We start from the raw sequence: 13,177 nt of genomic DNA, 5'->3' as shown, positions 1-13,177 counted from the left end.
GAACTGTCCATTTTAAAATTGTTGAATTCTATGGTATGTGACTTATATCTCAATTTTTGAAAAAGCCATTCTTTAGTTCAGCTTTTCTACGGCCCCTTAAGTCTCGCAGCGCTCAACAGAGGGCCTGCTTCCTGGGACCCCCAGTGGGATACCCTTCAGTGTTGCCCTATTTATGAGATCGAGAGGAAGTGATGTCAAAAAAGATTTAAGTGCTTATACTGTTTTTGTTCCATCACGTATGAGAGGGAAAGGGGAAAATTATGCAGCACTTCTAGTGTAATCTTCTGTCACACGGTGAGGGCAATCCATAACACTCCGACCGTGACGAAAGCAGGCTGTCCAGTCATCCTGGGACAGTAGATACCATGCTTCTGTTTTTCTAAAAGGCAGCTCTTGCTGAGCTACTTCTTTACCTACTCGATGACAGACTGCCAACATTAAGACATTCATAGTATTTCAAATAGTCTGGAGACTTTCGCTAGTACATTTTAAAGAAGGTAAGCCATCAATTCTTACCAAGATCCACTCATAATATAGGAACTGTGCTCAGATACAAAATGACAGATGGTGCTAGAGTACCAATAGCTGATCATTCAAAATAATTAGTTCTGATCAAAAAATGTCTTTTGGTGCCTTTTTGTTACACCATTAACTATGTCACCATGTGTGCAGTGCTGGAATCTTTTGTTTGGTTCAGAAAATAGAACACTCATGCACAAGTCTGGAAGAAGAATGAATACTAGATTCTAGATTGTTATCTTAAACTTCCTTGGAGTTTTCAAATGGTCCATGTCTGACCTTACTGTGGAGAGACTGTCTGGCAGAGGAAAATGCTTAGGAATTCAATGCACCCACAATTTATCAACATGAGGTATCACCTGCTCATAAACAGTCTTAGGAGGAAATTGTAATTCCATGGAGGGTGGTCATCACATTACCTTGGTCACGCCACACACAGCACATCTGGGAACAATATTATAAAAGCACCAGGGAGAGGAATATTAGAGTATAAGTTTGAACAGCGTCTCTAGAACCAGAGCTTGGTGTGTGTGGGTTGTCGTGTTGAGAATTTTAAGGTGATGAGGAAGCAACAAGGGTGTCTGACCTGTGGGCTCTTTCACTTTCTGTGGAATGACACTTCAAAAGGAGTCAGAGGAAGCCACAGTAAGGATGATCTTTGAGTAGATGTGACCTGTAAGCCTCAGGTGACAAACTTGGAATACTGGCTCTTGGGTTCTCTATCAGCTCAAGTGCCACAATTATGAAAAAGGAATTTCTAGATTCAGACATAAATAATCACAAATCTATAATAAATAAGTACCATATAGCTTATTCAAGATTATGAATGGAAAGAGAAACATGATTAAAATCTTCAGAGACTATATCTCACAAGAATTAAATTACTTATAAACAAAGTCATACAATCGAACCCATCATTATACATTTGTGGGACCTAGATTAAGACACAGCACAGTTTATGAGAACACAGAGGCATTCACAGTGTGTGCTTCTTAGAGGGTGTATTATTCAGATTAGAAAATGTAGCAGCATAACTCACTTTAATGTTGACCCTGGTTCAGGGGCAAATAAATGTGGCAAGTCCAAAGCCCTCAAACAGTTCAAAGACCCAATTTCAGCCAATATTTTACTTTTCCGCCAGAGACTTACAAAAATTACCTATCAGAAGCAAAACTGACAGGCCAGAGTTTCCTTTCTTCCCATGCATGTTTATTTGGGGACACTAAAACAGAAGGGTAACTAGAGAAACAGAAGCCTAGAAAATCCACAAACTACACAATACTATATAATCATACTGTATATGCATAACCTGTATTTTAAAAATTAAAAATAAACACACACACTCACCCCTAAAAATACCTCAAGTACCGTAAAGGAGACTGAATTCCCTTATAAATTAGATTCCTGAGGTATATTTCAAATGTGTTTTCTCAAAACAATTAGTCAAGAACCCTTTATTCCCAAACCTGGGCCTCTGTATTTCCTAAGAAAAATGAAAATCAACACAAATGGTCTGCACTGTAATTTTAAAAACACAGCATTGGGCTTCCCTGGTGGCGCAGTGGTTAAGAATCCACCTGCCAACGCAAGGGACATGGATTTGAGCCCTGGTCCAGGAAGATCCCACATGCTGCGGAGCAACTAAGCCCGTGCGCCACAACTACTGAGCCTGCGCCCTAGAGCCAGCAAGCCACAACTACGGAGGCCCATGTGCCATCACTACTGAAGCCCGCACACCTAGAACCCATGCTCCGCAACAAGAGAAGCCACCGCAGTAAGAAGCCCGCGCACTGCAACGAAGAGTAGCCCCTGCTCGCCTCAACTAGAGAAAGCCTGCGCGCAGCAACGAAGACCCAATGCAGCCAAAAATAAATAAATAAACTTTTTTAAAAAAATTATCCTTTAAACCCCCCCCCAAAACAGTATTTCCTTCCACTTCTTTTCCAAGGTAAGCACCTGAGCAGCTACGCAGGTTCTAACAACTGAACAGCTTTCTATTATAACCTAATTATTTGAAAAACATGATACTTTGAACGAATTCCGCTGCCAAGGGAGAAGTTGGATACATTTTGCTGTTACTGATTAGTACGTTTTATGGACTTCCTTTATTTCTTCTTCCCTGACAACCACAGTTTTTTGTTTTTTTTTTTACCTAACTAGGTAGAGGAGGATAGTCAGTAGCACTGTCACACTATAATTGAAGACCAAATACCTTAGTTGCTTCAAGAACTCAACATCAGAGTTGCTGTTAATAAGCTTGATGAACTCTTCATAGGAGGGAGCATAGGTGTAGGCTCTCTTGTGATGTTCATTCACCTGTTCTCTGTGCTCCAACTGGGCAAGCAACATCTGGTTAATGTAATCTGGATTACTAAGTAACTCCACTACTGGCTTTAAGACTGTGGGACAGAGAAGAGAGCACCACTTAAAAAGGGTATTCTCCTTTAAAGGAACCGCTTTCATGTTATATAATTGAAACTACATCTGGGAAACATTTTAAAACTACCCAAATGGGCCACAGACACACACCCACACCCACACACACACCCCCACACACAGCTACCCATCCCTCTGGGTTTGCTACTAGTTATGGCTACAACCAAGTGGCCGTTTTAACAAATGAGTTACATGTAAAAGAATAATGAAAGAAAGCCATCTGGAACCCAAGTTGTTAACAAAGCTATCAAAATTAAGTACATTCATTTTTTTCCCTTTGATTTCTTTTATAAGGCTCAATATGTTTTGTCTGCCAAAAGATGAAAGTTAACATTCTCCCAACTGGTGAAACAGACGTCAGGGAGGAAGTTGTTAAAAAAGTCAATGACACTATGACAGATTCATCCCACTAACTTTAGGTTAGAAAGTTCCCCTTTTCTCTGTGGTTAGCTATACCAGCTAATGGGTACAGCTGGCTAACCCAGAGATAATAAATGAGATATTAAATCACGGCACATCAAACACAACGTTATTTGTTTGAGATTCTGAGACAGGAAAAGTTTCTCTCAGACGATATCTTCTTCCATTTTTCCTTATCCTAGCTAAGCATTTCCCTGGATACACTTTTCTTCTAACAACCACATTATTTTGTGGTACAGTCCCTCTTCTATTTATTCTAAGTCACATATAGGCATTGCCAATGAATCCTGAAGCAAAGGTATTTTAAGCAAACGCATACTGGAGTTTGAGTATAGACAGTCTTTCATAAAGCACATAACTGGCCTGGGTGACTCAAAATCTATCCCAGGTGGATGCTACACTGTGGTGGGCATAAGGACTGGTTGCCTATTATAAACAGCAGAGTGGACTATGTATTTGGTAATATGTTATATGAAACATCTGTTTATCACGTAGGGCCAAGTGATGCCTTCTCTGAGTGACATTTAAACCTGACCTTTTGAAAATACTTTAATTCCCGTATGTCCCACAGTATACAAGGTCTGCATAGGTGTCGTATAAAGTGTTATCACATTCGTATGTAGCACATTAGCTTGCACAAGTATCGCATTAGTAATATCAATTAGTTATGAAAGTCTACCTTTTGCTGTGAGAATTTCTGCAAGCATTATGCGTAAGCTGAGAGACTGGACATCCTTTGAGGGAAGGAGACAAAACACCAGAACCCGAGAACACGTTTGTAGAAATCTTACTTCATCATCTGAGTTCCTCAAGAATGCATGCAACACAAAGGGCCTCGGCTGTTCTTCATGTCTGAAAAAAATAAATACATGAAGAGAGGGAAAGGGAAGGAAAGACGTTTCTAGAAACAGCTTGGTTATGTACCATTAGGTAAAAAAAAATTTCAAATGGGCAACGCCACAGTTTTAATAACTATGTCCACTCTTTCACTATATCAACAGTCAGTAATTTTCTCAACCACAGACTAATCTGGAAAAATGCAAATGCATGGCCTTTTGGGATTTCCAACCTTAAGTAGCATCAACCCTCATACACGACTCCCAAGTCACAGCAACAATCTAGAAAGGGGTGAGCAGCTCTTTAACTAGATTATTTTTAAGTCTCCTAGCTCTCTCCCTAAATGTGATCTATAGCTTCATTTCTCCAAAAAAAAAATAAAAAATCTAACAAAGCATTAAACCAGGGTCACCAGCTCCCGGCAGCGTCCTCCTGTCAGTGTGGATCTGCTACTTGTTTATTCCAACTACTAGTACTTACCTCTGGGTTCTCATGCCGTGAGTGAGCAAAAGGACATTACCCTTCCATACACTTCATACGTGCAGTATTATTTAATCTTCCCACCTACATCTAGAAGCAGGTATCATCATCACCGTTTTATAGATGAGAGTATTAAGGATCTGAATGATCACGTGAACAGTCCAAAGTCACAGAGGTAACAAATGGTAGAAATAACTCTCAGGTCCTGTTCTGACTCTCAAGTCCAGACTCTTTAACGCTACACCATAATCAGAGATTGTTAAAGTGAAAAGGAAAAAAAATTTCAGAGATACAGAAGAAATATATGTGAAAACAAGCATTATTTTGTGCCTTAAACAACATGCCTGTGCTTGACCAGTAAACAAAATGCACAGATTGTAAAAAGGAGGCTGTGAAATTAAAGATGCCATTGATGTAACAGCATAAAAACAATCATCTTTAGGTTTTCCTGAAACATGCTGGACAAGACAGATGGGGCAAAGGAAGAGGAAGCAGAGGCAAAAATTAAGTATGATCTGGATTGGCTTAAAGCAGCCAACAGAACGTCAGCTGGGAAATGAATACAGGCTGACCGGAAAACTGCCTCACACAACTGCCTAACAGTCAACCAGAGGATGCGTTGCTTTTATTAATGCAATTTATTATTCTCTTGCCTGATAGTGGCCAACTCAGTTGGGTGCTTCCTGGCTGCCACAGTCATTTTGCAGCCAGTGGAAACCTGTACACCAAGGGTGATTTCCAGGGCGAGGGCACTGTTTATCTGGGGCAGGCAAGTACCAAGATAACCATCGAACCTAGGTTTCTGCCACTCTCACTGTGTGATTTGTAGAAAGTGATGCACAATCAGATATTAGATCCCCAGCATTCACCTCCAGGGCACGATCATCTATATGCAAAACACCAGTGACCTACTGGCACTTTTTCAAATATCCATAATGTCAGAGAACAATGGTAGATTTTTTTTCCTTTAATAAGAATCATCAACTAGAAGCTTCTGGGCATAGCCTAAATGTACCCTTGGCACGAGAAAACTGTAATTCCACAGGAAAGGAGCTTCTAAAATGGAATCAATTCTCTGTTTCTATTATTGTGATGCTTACTCATCACAATATCTTTATATTATCCACAAAAGCAGTAATTTCAGAAGCTGGTAAATAAACGTCTCAGTGAAAAATATACTCTCGGGCTTCCCTGGTGGCGCAGTGGTTGAGAGTCCACCTGCTGATGCAGGGGACACGGGTTTGTGCCCCAGTCCGGGAAGATCCCACATGCTGCGGAGCGGCTGGGCCCGTGAGCCACGGCCGCTGAGCCTGCGCGTCCAGAGCCTGTGCTCTGCAACAGGAGAGGCCACAGCACTGAGAGGCCTGCGTACCAGGAAAATAAATAAATAAATAAAAGTCTTAGTTTAATATCTAATATGGTAAATATTGACCGATAGGATGAGTGGTGAGCTGGTAAATGTTCAACTGGCTCTCCAAGGGGGAAAAAAAGCTCCGATTTGTAGCATCTGCCGATTTCAAGGAGTAAATACCCACGCCATGGCCAATTACAAACCGACAAGGTGATCACCACTGACCTCAGAATTGAGAGATGTGCACCGTCCGCTCCCGCACCCAGCACAAGCCGGCCCTGGGACACCACGGCTCTAACCCGCTTAAACAGAAGCTCTTTCAGGTCCTTGATAACTTTTATGAGTGTAGAGGGATTCTGAGACCACGAAATCTGAAAACTGTAGCTCTACAGTAATTTTTTCAAACCGTGGGTTGTGACCCACAAGGAACAAAATAAAATTTAGTCTCAAATGCCATTTTTTTTTAAATGGTAAAGAACAAAAAATATCAAAGTTTTCACAGGTACTGAGCATTATTTGATGAAACTGCATCACAATATAAAATGTATTCCTGGTTTTATTTTTAAAGTTTGCAAAACACACCGGGGTCAGCAAGCTGGAGAAGAACAGGCATATGGCGGCCCTGTGGATTCTGGCCACGTGAACCTGAGCTGCGTGGACATGGGGAGAGGGGACAACTCATGGGAAGAGGCGGCACAGCCAAGGACAGAGGGCTGCTGCTGCACGACCGAGTGCCCTTGGCAGCCAGGCCCCAGAGCAACCTCACAGGCAGGAGAGGGAGTACTTTCTGACAGAGCCGCAAGACAGGGCTTCTTAGAAGAATGTGAGTTCCCACCTGCCCGACGAGGATGCCTCTGCTTACTCATCCCCTTATGTATTTTGCAAATACTTTCTCTTGTCCCCGACGGCAGAGGCAGAGCAGTGTCAATGAGAAGAGGCCACAGGAGCTGTAGGGAGCCTGCTGCTACTCCAACTGAGTCCAGATGCAAACAGGCAGAAGGCTACTTATTGCAGTAAGACTGCTTTCTATGTCCCAGTTAGAGGTGCTATGAGTCACCATGCTGTCACTCACACAAGAGTAAGACAAACACTTAAAATCCTATCCGCAAACCTAAGAGAATAAGAATTTGTTATGAGCACAGAAAGGCCTTGTTGCAGTCTTCTTCCATAGGCAGAGTCAACTCACAGACACAAACCTTTCCCGTGTAACAGAGCAAAAGGCTAACTAAAGCCTAAATATTAGCAATTTTCACATTGGAAGACCTTCTCCAATCACAGCCCACATGCTCCAACCGTGAGTTCCTTTTAAAAATCAATTTTCAGGATATTGTGACGCAACAGAGCTCTTAACACAGGACTCACATGCACACAAAAAATGAACTTCATTTAAACTTTCCTGAAAACTGAAAACTCACTGACACTCTTCCGAGTGTAAAGCGCTATATTTAAATGTTGTTTCTAGGCACCCTTAATACTGTCTAAATACATTCATGATAGTGCTGCTGGCTCCATAAAATTCACGTCACTGTTTCAGTTATTTACAAAAGCAAACAAGTCCACAAAGTGGTTTTCTGTTAAAAATTTTTTAAGTTTACTCTATCAGAACATTATAATTATCCCCCCCAGTATGTCTACATTTCCAGCCGAGTGCCAGCAACAGGATGAATGTGCCCGAGTTTTGTCTTGACTTCAACGACCCTCTCAATAAGGAAAATATTCTACTGTGAATAAAGGTGAAGGGGAGGTTGTTCCCATCATAACAGTTACCTGGCGTCTGCCGCCTTCAGGTCACAGAAGTGAGCGAGTAAAGCTCTCACGACATCACTGCAGACAACTCTGACCATGTCCACGCGGCTCAGCCTGTGGCGCAGCCGTCTGACAACTTCCCAGAAGTCCTCGGAAAGCAGGTGGTAGAGCTGCCCCTCGTCTCTGCTGAGGCTTCCATACCAGGACAGGATGTAGTCTCTGTAACTGTAGTCAAACACTACCAGGAAGAGACAGAGCAACGCGTCAAACTTGGGTGAAAGCAACAGACACCGAGACGGCTTTTCTACTGGAAGCTGGCCACCTGCTATTTAGTAGTCACTTTAAAATATGTGGACCGGGCTTCCCTGGTGGCGCAGCGGTTGAGGGTCTGCCTGCCGATGCACGGGACACGGGTTCGTGCCCCGGTCCGGGAAGATCCCACATACCGCGGAGTGGCTGGGCCCGTGAGCCATGGCCGCTGAACCTGCGCGTCCGGAGCCTGTGCTCCACAATGGGAGAGGCCACAGCAGTGAGAGGTCCGCATACCGCAAAAAAAAAAAAAAATGTGGACCTTTTTTTTTTTTAAGTCTTTATTGAATTTGTTACAATATTGCTTCTGCTTTATGTTCTGGTGTTTTGGCCGAGAGGCATGTGGGATCTTAGCTATCCAACCAGGTATCAAACCCACACCCCCTGCACTGGAAGGCAAAGTCTTAACCGCTGGACAGCCAGGGAAGTCCCTCACTGTTTAAAATTTAAAGAGAGTAGAAAACAAAACAAGGGAAGACACACTCTTCCCTGAAGCCTTTCAAAATGAGAGATTCTCATCTAACTAGAATTTTGGGGGTGTGGTGGCCATAGGTACTGGATTTTCTCAGATAGCCCAATCTTTAAATATTCTATCTTGGTACCAAACCCTCTGATTTTTTTTTTTTTTAATTCTAAATTGCTCTAGACAGTACAAATAGGACCAATGGGTGGAAATCACAAGGAAGTTGTTTTTCCTGTTCAACATAAGGAAGAACCGAATAAAAACATTAAAGCTATTCGAGAGGCTGCCATATTAGATGACGAATGTTCCATCATAAGAAATTTTTAAACAAGCTGAGTATCTAATGGACAAGGATGACATGGAAAAATTACTTCCTGAGACGGTGGGGCTGGATTACATGACCTCCAGGCTTTTATAGCCTTTTACCCTCCTTCTGGGAACCCCGAGGCCAAGCAACAAGAGCATGATGACACACACCTTGCCAGTAAAACACTGCTAATTCGTTCATTTGCAATTCTTTCTCTCATACTCTTGTATCAAACAAAGTTTTCATGCCAAAGAATTTTTAGCTAGTGGCAAATAAATCTGCAAACCAAAACGTTTGGAAAAATAGAAGCATTTTTCCTTTCATTAAAATTTAATTTCAAATTAAAGCAGGAAATTAAGAGCAATTATAAGAGACTTAATCTCTAAAAATAAGATCTTTTCAGCTAAAAGATTTATGTGAAGGGCATATTCACCTACATAATGTCTCACTACATTTGTTAACCACACTGCATACTCTAATTATTACACACCTAAAATACTCCTCTGATAATAGGTTTTGGTGAGAAATGGATAAAAATAAATACTGACAAAAATCTGTACTCAGTAATAGAGATATATGTTAGCCACAGGCATATCTTCCATCAATAGCTCATCAGTAACCCTCTTCAAACTAAGTATCATAAAAATATAACAAATATAAAAAGTACAAAACAAAGCCATGATTCTAAGTATGTATTACCTAACTACATACACTCACCTACACAAGTACACATATGAACAAAATGTTTTTAAATATACCTTCTAGGTCAATTCAAGAAGACAGAACTTCGTGATCATAAAATCATTTTATGGTTTTCATTAAGAAATAAGTGTAAGAAATGTAACAAACCACAGTGAGAAGTGAAAGAACACTTATTCTCACTGCCAAGCAAAGAGATTTTCTTCTAAAGGCATAACAGCCAACAAAAATTCAGATGCTATTATCACTCAAATACATCTAATTTCTAGGACGGCTGTCAAAGAAATAAGTAGGTAAGAGGGAATCACTGAAGATTAGAGAGAATGAAATAACATGATTAGAACTTTTCAGCTTTAGTTAGATTAACCTGAAAAGAGGATTTAGGGTAACAAAGTAGAGAATTACTAGAGGTGAAGAGACCAGTTAAAAAGCTACCATGTAGTCTAGAAAATGTGATGCTAGGTTAAGTCTCTATCTATAAATGTTCAGAACAAGGAATGACTCAACCTAAGTAAACAGTATGAGAGAGAAGCTCCGAGAGAGCCATTTTCCATCTCTGCCTTCTCCCCAGGATAACTCAGGGTGCAATCTTCCATGCCCAAGAGGTAGAGCCCCGCAGGTGGTAAATGTCCATGACCTGAGTCTCTTGGCACAAAGAAACAGTCCGCATTCCACCAGGAACTGCCCCAACGATAATGATAAGAACAACAATTTCATTGATCATATAGATGGCCCTTTACGGTGTACAAAGTTTTCAAAAATGCAATTAATAATTACTCTCTGTGTGCAGAACGAAAGTCATCTTCTGGGAAGATTTTGAGGTTATTAGGTTATGTCACTGGTTGATCTATTCATTCATTCAACAAAAATGGACAGATATTTCATACCACTAGGTAAAGAGTCATGAATGAGGAACTTCCCTGGTGGAGCAGTGGTTAAGAATCCACCTGCCAATGCAGGGGACACGGGTTCGAGCCCTGGTCCGGAAAGATCACACATGCGCGGAGCAACTAAGCCCGTGCACCACAATTACTGAGCCTGCGCTCTACAGCCCGCGAGCCACAACTACTGAGCCCATGTGCTACAACTACTGAGCCCGTGCGCCTAGAGCCTGTGCTCCACAATGAGAGAATGCACTGCAATGAGAAGCCCACACACCACAACGAAGAGTAGCCCCTGCTCGCCGCAACTACAGAAAGCCCGCATGCAGCTACGAAGACCCAACACAGCAAGAAAGAAAGAGAGAGGGGAAGGGGGGGAAGGGAGGGAGGGAGGGAGGGAGGAAGGAAGAGTGGGTCATGAACAAGGTAAGTTGAGCCTATGGGGAGGGGGAAGTCATGCTCTTTGAGGTACTAGCTCTGCTTCCGCTGTGTCAGCATCTAATCCTTGGACAGTATAAGCAGTCTGTCTACTTAGAGTAGTCCAGGTCTACTGAGCAAACAAACAGCAGGTACGCGATAATTACTGAATTAAATTCTCTGGCCCACATTAGTGAGATAATTCAGGGGAGCCTAGTGAAAATTAGGCTATGGATCTAGTGAGATTTAATAGCAAGTCAAAAAGATTTTTAAAAATCTATCTTCTGGGCTTCCCTGGTGGTGCAGTGGTTGAGAGTCCGCCTGCCTATGCAGGGGACACGGGTTTGTGCCCCGGTCTGGGAAGATCCCACATGCCGCGGAGCGGCTGGGCCCGTGAGCCATGGCCGCTGAGCCTGCGCTCCGCAGTGGGAGAGGCCACAACAGTGAGGCCCGCATACCGCAAAAACAAAACAAACAAACAAAAAAGTCTATCTTCTGTCAGTTTTCTAGGAAATGTAACTTCAGGAGAAAACCTTTTAAGGGTGTCTGGTATAGCTGCCAGTTCTCTCCTAACTTCATATTTAACACCATGTATTTTCATCTGAAAAACCTCAGACATTTTTTTCTGTACATATAACTGAAATTATCAGTTTTTAGAAATTTAATTTTTAAAATATCTTTTTAAACTTTAATTTGATCAAAATATATTATTCTCTTTTAAACTTTAATATTTGTAATTACACTTACTTGTCCCCATTTCTAGACAGATAATATTGTACCCGCCACAATCCCCTTTCCAATCATCCTTAATACAAGTTTCACGTGAATGTCCTTCATTCTTTTATAAGGTTGACTGATATCCCTAAATTTGGTTAACTGGTTTGTCCATGAGCGAGCCTGAGTGTACTCATCCCCAACACACCTTCTCTAGTTTATATCTAAAAGAAACAAAGTTTCCTGATACCTACTTTAGGTAACAGAGAGCAGATCCTTGCTTCCTATCCTGGAACTAGCTCCACTTAGCTGGGTAGTTTCATGTGACCTGCAAATTCCTACTTAATCAATGTTTAGATCCCATCCATTTAACTAAAATATGGATGTATTTATTAAGTCTTCAAGTAAAAATTCATGAAGAAAAAATTCAAATGCAACATGTAGACAAGGATAGATAAATTTGCTAGGAATGATTATTTTCCTTTTAGAACATAATGAATTGCTTCCCATGGTAATTATATATCCTAACTTAATCCTTACCTTCTTTCAGAGCCTTGTCCATGTTATGAGAAATGACTACCCTTCTAGACTGAACTGACTCGTGTGAGTTTCCACACACAGGACTCTGAAATGGAAGAAGAAGAATAAAAAATGCATATTACTGAATGAATAAATCATACATAAAAATAAAACCAAAGGTATGAAAAACCATTTAAACAGGCACTAAAATATTGCTTAACAGACTATAAAGTTCTTCTGGAAAAGTAAATAAATGCTTAAGGTTAAGAAATTTTTGAAAAAGAAGAATTAAGGAAGGATTTTCCCTACCAGATATCAAAAAAACAGTATGATATCAGTGTAGGAATAAACAAATCAACAGAATGGTAGAAAGTACAAAAATACCTATATATAGATACATATCTATATGTGAGAATTAAGAACATAATGAGAAAGAATTTGAAATCTGTGAGGAAAACAGACGACTCAATAAGTGGTGTTGGGACAATCTGATATTCATGTGGCAAAAAAGATTAGAGTCTTATCTCACACTTCATATATAAATAACTCCAAAGTGATTAAAACGCTAAATATTTTTTTCAACTAAAAAAGCATTTAAAGGAAACAAGGGAGACGCTGTGTTGAATCCTGGGATGGAGAAGATTTCTCTAAAATAAGACACGAAGTATAAGAGTTATTTTAAATGCACTACCTTCACTCAGCAATTCCACTCCTAGGGATCTAGCCAGCATAAAATACCTCCACGTTGCAAAAAAGTATATATACCAAGAATTTCACTGCTGTGTTGATTGTAAGGGCAAAAAACTGGAAATAGCCCAAGTGCATATCAATAGCCAAAGAGTTAAATTATGATATGCTCATATTTTACAATATAACGCAACCCTTAAAAGGAATGAATTAGGGATACATATGCCTTCATGGAAAGTTTTCCACGATGGAAAATGCTTGGAAGCACACATGCTAAACTATTAAAAGTGGTTTCCTTTAATAGGCAGAGGCATAGGATTTTAACTTCTTCCTCCACATGTGTCTGTGTAACAGTAAATTTTAAGTTTTTAATTATAAAAAGATACTAGCTG

At 40.8% G+C, this 13,177-nt stretch overlaps 1 protein-coding gene across 4 annotated transcripts in view; it reads right to left on the bottom strand.

Annotated features, from left to right (window-relative positions):
* The window catches only part of SNX25 (sorting nexin 25), a 116,520-nt gene that overhangs the window by 71,928 nt on the left and 31,415 nt on the right, over nucleotides 1–13,177 (bottom strand). For all 4 annotated transcript variants that reach the window (XM_060291525.2, XM_060291524.2, XM_060291523.2 and 1 more), the window contains exons 2-5: nucleotides 12,120–12,204; nucleotides 7,811–8,027; nucleotides 4,055–4,227; nucleotides 2,732–2,918 (exon numbers count right to left, since the gene is read on the bottom strand). In XM_060291525.2, the coding sequence (XP_060147508.1) occupies nucleotides 2,732–2,918; nucleotides 4,055–4,227; nucleotides 7,811–8,027; nucleotides 12,120–12,141 (599 nt within the window). In that variant the 5' untranslated portion in view covers nucleotides 12,142–12,204. The remainder of the gene's footprint in view (nucleotides 1–2,731; nucleotides 2,919–4,054; nucleotides 4,228–7,810; nucleotides 8,028–12,119; nucleotides 12,205–13,177) is intronic.

The sequence above is a fragment of the Globicephala melas genome, chromosome 21 (assembly GCF_963455315.2).
Source record: "Globicephala melas chromosome 21, mGloMel1.2, whole genome shotgun sequence".
Classification (NCBI taxonomy): domain Eukaryota; kingdom Metazoa; phylum Chordata; class Mammalia; order Artiodactyla; family Delphinidae; genus Globicephala; species Globicephala melas.
This window is presented reverse-complemented; position numbering and strand designations above follow the sequence as displayed.